Source organism: Bufo bufo, chromosome 2 (assembly GCF_905171765.1).
Source record: "Bufo bufo chromosome 2, aBufBuf1.1, whole genome shotgun sequence".
Classification (NCBI taxonomy): Eukaryota; Metazoa; Chordata; class Amphibia; order Anura; family Bufonidae; genus Bufo; species Bufo bufo.
The window spans coordinates 26,077,770-26,089,876 of record NC_053390.1 but is presented as its reverse complement, the minus strand read 5'-3'; the positions used below and the strand labels follow the sequence as shown (position 1 = coordinate 26,089,876).

The 12,107-nt window shown below is 42.7% G+C and overlaps 1 protein-coding gene across 1 annotated transcript in view; it reads left to right on the top strand.

Moving 5' to 3' along the window:
- Nucleotides 1-4,904, top strand: part of LOC120991221 (zinc finger protein 850-like) — a 64,031-nt gene extending 59,127 nt beyond the window's left edge. Inside the window, exon 3 of the mRNA XM_040420081.1 lies at nt 3,901-4,904. Within this exon, the coding sequence (XP_040276015.1) occupies nt 3,901-4,433 (533 nt within the window). The 3' untranslated portion in view covers nt 4,434-4,904. The remainder of the gene's footprint in view (nt 1-3,900) is intronic.
- Nucleotides 4,905-12,107: the final 7,203 nt, after the last annotated feature.

The following is a 12,107-nucleotide window of genomic DNA, read 5'->3' as shown; positions in this document are numbered from 1 at the left end:
AAGTTAGCATATTATGACTTGAGCTAGAGAGAGTGTTCAGGAATCCTGTGTTCACAAGCTAAACTGTGTCTCCATCCACCTATAGCTCGGGTGACAAGTTCCTTCCAGTGCACCTCCTCCTCTGCTGCTGTCTCACACTTGCTCCCTACAGGCTGCAGTAAAATAAAGCAGCAGATGAAATTAGAAGCTGAAACACATTTAAACTACTGATAGGAGGAGGGGGATCTCTCAGTGCAGAGTCAGGGAGACTGCAGCTTGTACTGACCAAGTGTGAGATTTCATTCAACAGCAGCAGTGGAGGAGGTACATTAACCCCTTCCCTAGTGCCCACTGGATATATACCTCCTATCTGCACATACCACGTATATAAATGTTCAGGAGCAGGTCGGGTCCCGGCTGTGATACACAGCGGGGACTCTGAGGAGAAGACAGGAGCGGTTTATTACTGCTTTCTCCTGTGCTGGTAGGACAGCGCAGCACAAGCGAGCCGCTTCCTCTGTTAGTCCCAGTGGTCACGTGACCACCGTGGTGTCTAGGGCAGGAGCAGAGCTGGAGGGTCTAAGGAGACCCTGATCAGCTCTGCCTGTGTGTCATGCCCCCACTGTTTTCACTGTTTCCACTGTAACTAGGACATCCACAGGAGCCCCTTGCTCCTGTGGATGTCCTAGTTACAGTGGAAACAGTGAAAAAAAAAAAAGTCAGTGTCCTCCAGAGGTCTTTTAATGACCTACTAGGGGACATATGTGCCCAAAAAAAATTATATATAAGTAAAGTAAAAATAAAAAAATAAAAATGCAGTTGCTAACAGAAACCGTCACCATAGTCGCCCCCTTTCGCTCAAACCTATGAATGTTATATCTAAAAACGATTGTCACAAAATAGGGAACCCATTGCAATAATACATTTTTGTTTCAGTTTTAATATTTAAGAAATAATAAGCTATAGTTAAAACATATGTACTTTTAATAATAATTAGCGGTTTTCCTCCAAATTAAAGGGGTTGTCCGGGTTCAGAACTGAACCCGGACATACCCAGGCAGCCCCCCTGACAAGAGCATCTAAGCAGTTCATGTTCCAATACTCTCCTTTGCCCTGTGCTAAATCGCGCAGGGCAAAGGCATTTTCAGGAGTTATGGTGATGAACTGGGCTCTCCCTAGGGCTGCCAGGCGGAGGCTTGCGCCCAGCAGTGAGCCCGGTGATGTCACCGGCACTGATGGGCGGGCTTTAGCTCTGCCCTTGCTTGTAAAATGGCTAGGGAAGCGCTAAAGCTGGCCCATCAGTGCCGGTGACTTCACCGAATACACTGCTGGGTGGAAGCTTCTGCCCAGCAGTGTACTATTGTAAATAAGAAAGCCCTTGCCCTGCGCGATCCAGGGCAAGGAAGCACATTGGAGCATGACATGCTCAGATGCTAACATTAGAGGGGCTGCCTGGGTGAAAATATGGGCATGTCCGGGTTCAGATCTAAACCCGGACAACCCCTTTAAACCTAAAAAAAGAAAACAAAATCTCTAAAAAAAAAAATTATAAAAAATCCATGTCATGTAAAAACAATTGCAAAAGATATTTTGGTAGTCAAACAAATAAAAAAGCTAGGGTCCCTAAACCGCCACGTGCACAAAATCACAAAAAGTTGCCTGGCCATTCAAGCCTTTTTTGAACCCAGTGATGAAAGGGTTAAAAAGAGCTTGTCATTTAGGCTGTACGTGGTCTATTTAATAATGAATGCAGTTTGTGTTGAGGGAAAAAAAGATACCAGGTATATACACTGCTCAAAAAAAATAAAGGGAACACAAAAATAACACATCCTAGATCTGAATTAATTAAATATTCTTCTGAAATACTTTGTTCTTTACATAGTTGAATGTGCTGACAACAAAATCACACAAAAATAAAAAATTGGAAATCAAATTTTTCAACCCATGGAGGTCTGGATTTGGAGTCACACTCAAAATTAAAGTGGAAAAACACACTACAGGCTGATCCAACTTTGATGTAATGTCCTTAAAACAAGTCAAAATGAGGCTCAGTAGTGTGTGTGGCCTCCACGTGCCTGTATGACCTCCCTACAACGCCTGTGCATGCTCCTGGTGAGGTGGCGGACGGTCTCCTGAGGGATCTCCTCCCAGACCTGGACTAAAGCATCTGCCAACTCCTGGACAGTCTGGTGCAACGTGACGTTGGTGGATAGAGCGAGACATGATGTCCCAGATGTGCTCAATTGGATTCAGGTCTGGGGAAATGGCGGGCCAATCCATAGCATCAATGCCTTCGTCTTGCAGGAACTGCTGACACACTCCAGCCACATGAGGTCTAGCATTGTCTTGCATTAGGAGGAACCCAGGGCCAACTGCACCAGAAAGCATATGGTCTCACAAGGGGTCTGAGGATCTCATCTCGGTACCTAATGGCAGTCAGGCTACCTCTGGCCCTCCAAAGAAATGCCACCCCACACCATTACTGACCCAATGCCAAACCGGTCATGCTGGAGGATGTTGCAGGCAGCAGAACGTTCTCCACGGCATCTCCAGACTCTGTCACGTCTGTCACATGTGCTCAGTGTGAACCTGCTTTCATCTGTGAAGAGCACAGGGCGCCAGTGGCGAATTTGCCAATCTTGGTGTTCTCTGGCAAATGCCAAACGTCCTGCACGGTGTTGGGCTGTAAGCACAACCCCCACCTGTGGACGTCGGGCCCTCATATCACCCTCATGGAGTCTGTTTCTGACCGTTTGAGCAGACACATGCACATTTGTGGCCTGCTGGAGGTCATTTTGCTGGACTCTGGCAGTGCTCCTCCTGTTCCTCCTTGCACAAAGGCAGAGGTAGCGGTCCTGCTGGTGGGTTGTTGCCCTTCTACGGCCTCCTCCACGTCTCCGGATGTACTGGCCTGTCTCCTGGTAACGCCTCCATGCTCTGGACACTACGCTGACAGACGCAGCAAACCTTCTTGCCACAGCTCGCATTGATGTGCCATCCTGGATAAGCTGCACTACCTGAGCCACTTGTGTGGGTTGGAGACTCCGTCTCATGCTACCACTAGAGTGAAAGCACCGCCAGCATTCAAAAGTGACCAAAACATCAGCCAGGAAGCATAGGAACTGAGAAGTGGTCTGTTATCACCACCTGCAGAACCACTCCTTTATTGGGGGTGTCTTGCTAATTGCCCATAATTTCCACCTGTTGTCTATCCCATTTGCACAACAGCATGTGAAATTGATTGTCACTCAGTGTTGCTTCCTAAGTGGACAGTTTGATTTCACAGAAGTGTGATTGACTTGGTGTTGCATTGTGTTGTTTAAGTGTTCCCTTTATTTTTTTTGAGCAGTGTACTAGGATCTAGACCCCTGTCAGGCAGGGTTATAAAAAGCTTTGTAAGGCTAGGATTATAGATGCAGTCTTTGGGGAAGTTTATTTTTAAGTCAAAAGTGCATTTAAAGTGAATGACTTACTGTATACTTCTAGTTTCTACTGGATCCATTTACAGCCTTATAGGAATGTTATAAGTTACTCTACTGTTTGAAAAAAAAATATCACAAATTCCAATTTTTTTCTTTACAGAGGATGCCAATAAACATTTTAAGGGAAACTTCATGTTATCACAAAATTCTAACACAGAAGATGAAAATATGCAGCTCTGTTTAGAAGAAAACTTACATTCAGGACTTCACAGTACAAATCTCTCATATAAGTCCTCTAAATGCGCAGAACCTTCTCTTGACCAATCACAAATTGTTACCACAAGTACAGTTCAAAAAGTGGGTAAAACCTTTAATGGTGGGAAAAAGTTTAGAAAAAGATCATGTCTTCATACACAAAGAAGAATTTACACAGGTGAGAAGCCATATTCATGTTCAGAATGTGGGAAATGTTTTGCAAATAAATCAGGTCTTGCTGCACATGTACGAATTCACACAGGGGAGAAACCATATTCATGTTCAGAATGTGGGAAATGTTTTACACAGAAATCAAGTCTTGCTACACATGAGAGAATTCACACAGGAGAGAAACCATATTCATGTTCAGAATGTGGGAAATGTTTTATAATTAAAGCACATCTCGTTATGCATGAGAGAATTCACACAGGAGAGAAGCCATATTCATGTTCAGAATGTGGGAAATGTTTTAGACAAAGATCCAATCTTGATACACATAAGAGAAGTCACATAGGAGCGAAGCCATATTCGTGTTCAGAATGTGGGAAATGTTTTACAAATAAATCAAGAATTGTTAAACATGAGAAAATTCACACAGGAGAGAAACCATATTCATGTTCAGAATGTGGAAAATGTTTTACAGCTAAATCAAATCTCATTACACATGTGAGAATTCACACAGGAGAGAAGCCATATTCATGTTCAGAATGTGGTAAATGTTTTACACATAAATCAAGTCTTGATCAACATATGCAAACTCACACAGGAGAGGTGTAATGTTTTCTATTTCTCTGCTTTTAAAACAGATAGTGATACCTCATAAAATATTTATTGCTTAACATTCCTCATATGTCTACTTTTATGTTGCTATTATTTTGAAGATGCCATTTTATATTTTAGGATGTAAGAAAGCGTAGAATTTTAGAAGTAACTCTTAACATTTTAAAGAAAATTTCCAAAACCCACTTTAAGGTTCAGTTCTAATGTTACTTTGTGGGGCTTACATAGTGAAAACCACCCATAAATGACCCTATTTTAGAAACTGCACCTTTCATGTAATTCAAAACTGATTTTACAAATTTTGTTAACCCTTTAGGTATTCCACAAGAATTAAAGGAAAATGGAGATGAAAATTTAATTTCAATCCATTATTTCCTGTCACATAGCAAGGGTTAACAGCCAAACAAAACTCAATATATATTACCCTGATTCTACAGTTTACAGAAACATGTGGTGGTAAACTGCTGTATGGGCACACGGCATGGCTCTGGAGGAAAGGAGCGCTGTATGGTTTTTGGAAGGTAGATTTTGCTAGATTGGTTTTTAGGCCGATGCACCCCTACTGTAGAAACTACCAAAAAGTGACTCCATTTTGGAAACTACAGGATAAGGTGAGCATTTTATTGATACTATTTTAGGGTACATATGATTTTTGATCGCTCGATATTACGCTTTTTGTGAGGCACGGTAACCAAAAAATGGCTGTTCTGGCACAGTTTTAATTGTTTTTTACAATGTTCATCTGACAGTTTAGATCATGTGCTATTTTATAGAGCAAGTTGGTATGGATGTGAAAATATCAAATATGTCTACTGTTTTTGTTTGTCTCCGTTTTACATAATAAAGCATTTTTGGAAAAAAAATATTTTGTGTCTCCATTTTTTGAAAACCATATTGTTTTTTCCGGTCATCGTGTGCAGAGCGCATTTTTTTTTTGCAAGAAGAGTTTGTTTTTATTGGTACCATTTTTGGGTACATATGATTTTTTTTATCATTTAATATTACACTTAAAAATTTTGTCTGATTGTCTTACTGTATATAGTGGCTCATTTTTTGTGGGATGAGGTGACAGATTGATTGGAACTATTTTGGGGTACATACAACTTCTTGATCGCTTGGTATTGCACTTTTTGTGATGTAAGATGACAAAAAATGGCAAAGTTTGTATTTATTATTTTTTTTTGCCTAACCCACATACGTTACTAGAATACTGTGCCACCCTGTTCTGCCCATATTGTGCATAATAAATGTATGTAATGTGCTGTAAAGATTATACTGAAATGTTATGTTTGACGTTGCTGCCATCTAGTGGTCAAAGTTAGTTTTACTTTGCCAGAACTTTACAGGAAGTGTATTTTTCTCAGAGTCAAAGGCAGTAACCTTTAACCTGGAACTGTATTTCCTCCATTTCATGACTGCTCCTGGATCTAGCAGGCTGCATGCAGAGGATCTCTTGATCTATTCCTGGACTTATGATGGAATTGTCTGTGAGTACTCTCACTGATGGAGTGAGGCTGCTGTATAATGTTTAATGTACTGACACATATGTTTTGTTTATGTTTATATTGTAGTTTTACAGAGTTATTCAGAAAAGAGAATACATACAGATCTGATGTCTCACGTTTCTTGATTTCTGAATTATTGTTAAGCTGTCTGACTAGTGTTATACAACAGTTCAATAACTCGTAGCAGAACAGTAAAAACACAGCCCACGTGGCAGTCTGGAATAAACTGAGATGCCATTACTGCAGCATGAGTCTAAGATCAGGAACAAAGTACCAGGCTGATGCCACGCTACCGCCGACACAGCAAGGCAGGGAGAACATTCCCAGTGCCCAGCAAGACGATGCAAAGTCGCATGTGTCCAGAACTTCATGGGCTAGCAAGATGTCCTCAGCAAGTTCCTCAGCAGTTAGAGCTCATGCCAAGGCAGAAGCTGCCCGCGTCCAGCTACAGTACGCAGAAAAAGAAGCCATGAGGATGCAGGAGTTCTCAGTCCCTGTCACAATAACTTCATTGTCAAGGAAAGCTTTGGCAGGTCAACACAACACTGTGACTCTTCTACACTATATGGTAAAGAAGAAGTAAATTTATACTATATAAGCCACACAAAGTGACTTGATAACTGAAGTGGTCCTTAAAAAGTGGGTTTTTTGTAAATTTTCTTAATTTTAAGAATTGCTTCTAAAATTCTACGCCCTAAAAGATAAAATGACATGAACAAAATGATGCCAACATAAAGTAGACACATGGGGAATGTTAAGTAATAAATATTTTATTAGGTATCGCTATCTGTTTTAAAAGTGGACCACCGTCTCTCCACCTCCCTGCCTCCCTATGCCTGGATATGATGCATCTGTGTAAACTGTATCAAGCTGACCTTACGTGCTCCCAGGGAGTTTGTATCGTCATGTCTTGGAAACCAGTGACTTAACTGTATCTCGTAAGCTTGACATAGGTGACGTCAGGCGGGGCAACGAGGAGAGACGTAATAAACCTGACCAAAAGCAAATACATCTCATTAGCAACATACAAAAGGGAGAGTAAGGCCTCTTTCACACGGGCGTTGCGGGAAAATGTGCGGGTGCGTTGCGGGAACACCTGCGATTTTTCCGCGCGTGTGCAAAACATTGTAATGCGTTTTGCACTTGCGTGAGAAAAATCGTGCATGTTTGGTACCCAAACCCGAACTTCTTCACAGAAGTTCGGGCTTGGGATCGGTGTTCTGTAGATTGTATTATTTTCCCTTATAACATGGTTATAAGGGGAAATAATAGCATTCTGAATACAAAATGCATAGTAAAACTGCGCTGGAGGGGTTAAATTTTTTTTTATAATTTAACTCAACTTAATCCACTTGATAGCGCAGCCGGCATCTGCTTCTGTATTCTTTTCTTTAGGACCTGGGTAAAGGACCTTTGATGACGTCACTCCGGTCATCACATGGTACGTCACATGATCTTTTACCATGGTGAATCACCATGGTAAAATATCATGTGACATACCATGTGATGACCGGAGTGACGTCATCAAAGGTCCTTTACCCAGGTCCTAAAGAAAAGAATACAGAAGCAGATGCCGGCTGCGCTATCAAGTGGATTAAGTTGAGTTAACCTCCTCAGGACCGCCGTACGCAGGATTGCGTCTTTGCGGCGGTCCTGTTGTTCTGGGTGGACGCGCCGGTGCGTCCTCTCGCGAGACGCGAGATTTCCTGTGAACGCGCGCACACAGGCGCGCGCGTTCACAGGATCGGAAGGTAAGCGAGTGGATCTCCAGCCTGCCAGCGGCGATCGTTCGCTGGCAGGCTGGAGATGTGATTTTTTTAACCCCTAACAGGTATATTAGACGCTGTTTTGATAACAGCGTCTAATATACCTGCTACCTGGTCCTCTGGTGGTCCCCTTTGTTTGGATCGACCACCAGAGGACACAGGTAGCTCAGTAATATGTTGCACCAAGCTCCACTACACTACACCCCCCCCCCCTGTCACTTATTAACCCCTTATTCACCCTTGATCACCCCTGATCACCCCATATAGACTCCCTGATCACCCCCCTGTCATTGATTACCCCCCTGTCATTGATCACCCCCCTGTAAAGCTCCATTCAGATGTCCGCATGATTTTTACGGATCCGATCAGTCTATCAGTGGATCCGTAAAAATCATACGGACGTCTGAATGCAGCCTTACAGGGGAGTGATCAATGACTGTGGTGATCACCCCATATAGACTCCCTGATCACCCCCCTGTCATTGATCACCCCCCTGTAAAGCTCCATTCAGATGTCCGCATGATTTTTACGGATCCGATCAGTCTATCAGTGGATCCGTAAAAATCATACGGACGTCTGAATGCAGCCTTACAGGGGAGTGATCAATGACTGTGGTGATCACCCCATATAGACTCCCTGATCACCCCCCTGTCATTGATTACCCCTCTGTCATTGATCACCCCCCTGTAAAGCTCCATTCAGATGTCCGCATGATTTTTACGGATCCACTGATAGACTGATCGGATCCGTAAAAATCATACGGACGTCTGAATGCAGCCTTACAGGGGAGTGATCAATGACTGTGGTGATCACCCCATATAGACTCCCTGATCACCCCCCTGTCATTGATCACCCCCCTGTAAAGCTCCATTCAGATGTCCGCATGATTTTTACGGATCCACTGATAGACTGATCGGATCCGTAAAAATCATACGGACGTCTGAATGCAGCCTTACAGGGGAGTGATCAATGACTGTGGTGATCACCCCATATAGACTCCCTGATCACCCCCCTGTCATTGATTAACCCTCTGTCATTGATCACCCCCCTGTAAAGCTCCATTCAGATGTCCGCATGATTTTTACGGATCCACTGATAGACTGATCGGATCCGTAAAAATCATACGGACGTCTGAATGCAGCCTTACAGGGGAGTGATCAATGACGGAGGTGATCACCCCATATAGACTCCCTGATCACCCCCCTGTCATTGATTAACCCTCTGTCATTGATCACCCCCCTGTAAAGCTCCATTCAGATGTCCGCATGATTTTTACGGATCCACTGATAGACTGATCGGATCCGTAAAAATCATACGGACGTCTGAATGCAGCCTTACAGGGGAGTGATCAATGACTGTGGTGATCACCCCATATAGACTCCCTGATCACCCCCCTGTCATTGATTAACCCTCTGTCATTGATCACCCCCCTGTAAAGCTCCATTCAGATGTCCGCATGATTTTTACGGATCCACTGATAGACTGATCGGATCCGTAAAAATCATACGGACGTCTGAATGCAGCCTTACAGGGGGGTGATCAATGACAGTTGGGTGATCACCCCATATAGACTCCCTGATCACCCCCCTGTCATTGATCACCCCCCTGTCATTGATCCCCCCCCCCCCCTGTAAGGCTCCATTCAGTCATTTTTTTGGCCCAAGTTAGCGGAATATTTTTTTTTTTCTTACAAAGTCTCATATTCCACTAACTTGTGACAAAAAATAAAATCTCACATGAACTCACCATACCCCTCACGGAATCCAAATGCGTAAAATTTTTAGACATTTATATTCCAGACTTCTTCTCACGCTTTAGGGCCCATAGAATGCCAGGGCAGTATAAATACCCCACATGTGACCCCATTTCGGAAAGAAGACACCCCCAGGTATTCCGTGAGGGGCATATTGAGTCCATGAAAGATTGAAATTTTTGTCCCAAGTTAGCGGAACGGGAGACTTTGTGAGAAAAAAATAAAAAATATCAATTTCCGCTAACTTGTGCCAAAAAAAAAAAAATTCTATGAACTCGCCATGCCCCTCATTGAATACCTTGGGGTGTCTTCTTTCCAAAATGGGGTCACATGTGGGGTATTTATACTGCCCTGGCATTCTAGGGGCCCCAAAGCGTGAGAAGAAGTCTGGTATCCAAATGTCTAAAAATGCCCTCCTAAAAGGAATTTGGGCCCCTTTGCGCATCTAGGCTGCAAAAAAGTGTCACACATCTGGTATCGCCGTACTCAGGAGAAGTTGGGCAATGTGTTTTGGGGTGTCATTTTACATATACCCATGCTGGGTGAGATAAATATCTTGGTCAAATGCCAACTTTGTATAAAAAAAATGGAAAAAGTTGTCTTTTGCCAAGATATTTCTCTCACCCAGCATGGGTATATGTAAAATGACACCCCAAAACACATTGCCCAACTTCTCCTTAGTACGGCGATACCAGATGTGTGACACTTTTTTGCAGCCTAGGTGGGCAAAGGGGCCCACATTCCAAAGAGCACCTTTCGGATTTCACTGGTCATTTACCTACTTACCACACATTAGGGCCCCTGGAAAATGCCAGGGCAGTATAACTACCCCACAAGTGACCCCATTTTGGAAAGAAGACACCCCAAGGTATTCCGTGAGGGGCATGGCGAGTTCCTAGAATTTTTTATTTTTTGTCACAAGTTAGTGGAAAATGATGATTTTTTTTTTTTTTTTTTTTTTTTCATACAAAGTCTCATATTCCACTAACTTGTGACAAAAAATAAAAACTTCCATGAACTCACTATGCCTATCAGCGAATACCTTGGGGTCTCTTCTTTCCAAAATGGGGTCACTTGTGGGGTAGTTATACTGCCCTGGCATTCTAGGGGCCCAAATGTGTGGTAAGGAGTTTGAAATCAAATTCTGTAAAAAATGACGAGTGAAATCCGAAAGGTGCTCTTTGGAATATGGGCCCCTTTGCCCCCCTAGGCTGCAAAAAAGTGTCACACATCTGGTATCTCCGTACTCAGGAGAAGGTGGGGAATGTGTTTTGGGGTGTCATTTTACATATACCCATGCTGGGTGAGAGAAATATCTTGGCAAAAGACAACTTTTCCCATTTTTTTATACAAAGTTGGCATTTGACCAAGATATTTATCTCACCCAGCATGGGTATATGTAAAAAGACACCCCAAAACACATTCCCCAACTTCTACTGAATACGGAGATACCAGATGTGTGACACTTTTTTGCAGCCTAGGTGGGCAAAGGGGCCCACATTCCAAAGAGCACCTTTCGGATTTCACTCGTCATTTTTTACAGAATTTGATTTCAAACTCCTTACCACACATTTGGGCCCCTAGAATGCCAGGGCAGTATAACTACCCCACAAGTGACCCCATTTTGGAAAGAAGAGACCCCAAGGTATTTCGTGATGGGCATAGTGAGTTCATGGAAGTTTTTATTTTTTGTCACAAGTTAGTGGAATATGAGACTTTGTAAGAAAAAAAAAAAAAAAGAAAAAAATCATCATTTTCCGCTAACTTGTGACAAAAAATAAAAAGTTCTATGAACTCACTATGCCCATCAGCGAATACCTTAGGGTGTGTATTTTCCGAAATGGGGTCATTTGTGGGGTGTTTGTACTGTCTGGCCATTGTAGAACCTCAGGAAACATGACAGGTGCTCAGAAAGTCAGAGCTGCTTCAAAAAGCGGAAATTCACATTTTTGTACCATAGTTTGTAAACGCTATAACTTTTACCCAAACCATTTTTTTTTTACCCAAACATTTTTTTTTAATCAAAGACATGTAGAACAATAAATTTAGAGCAAAATTTATATATGGATGTCGTTTTTTTTGCAAAATTTTACAACTGAAAGTGAAAAATGTCATTTTTTTGCAAAAAAAATCGTTAAATTTCGATTAATAACAAAAAAAGTAAAAATGTCAGCAGCAATGAAATACCACCAAATGAAAGCTCTATTAGTGAGAAGAAAAGGAGGTAAAATTCATTTGGGTGGTAAGTTGCATGACCGAGCAATAAACGGTGAAAGTAGTGTAGGTCAGAAGTGTAAAAAGTGGCCTGGTCATTAAGGGTGTTTAAGCACTGGGGGCTGAGGTGGTTAAACCAACCACAGTACCTTAAAATATCCCCCAGTGTATTTCTAATCATGATTTTCTTTCCTCATTCTGTCTCATATTTGTTAAAATCGCAGTTTTAAATGTCTGTTGGCGCCTTCTCCAAGTCAGGCTTGAAGTCAAGGGGGCAGTGGCCTCCTCCTTGCTTCAAGGCATGTTAAGCCCGCCCCTTACCCCTCCCCTCTACATTGTGATGGACATCTTGCCGTGATGCCGGGACCACGCTCGTCTCGCGCATGCACCGTGCACTACCTGTTACAGCGCAATTCCGGCTCCGATGGTATAT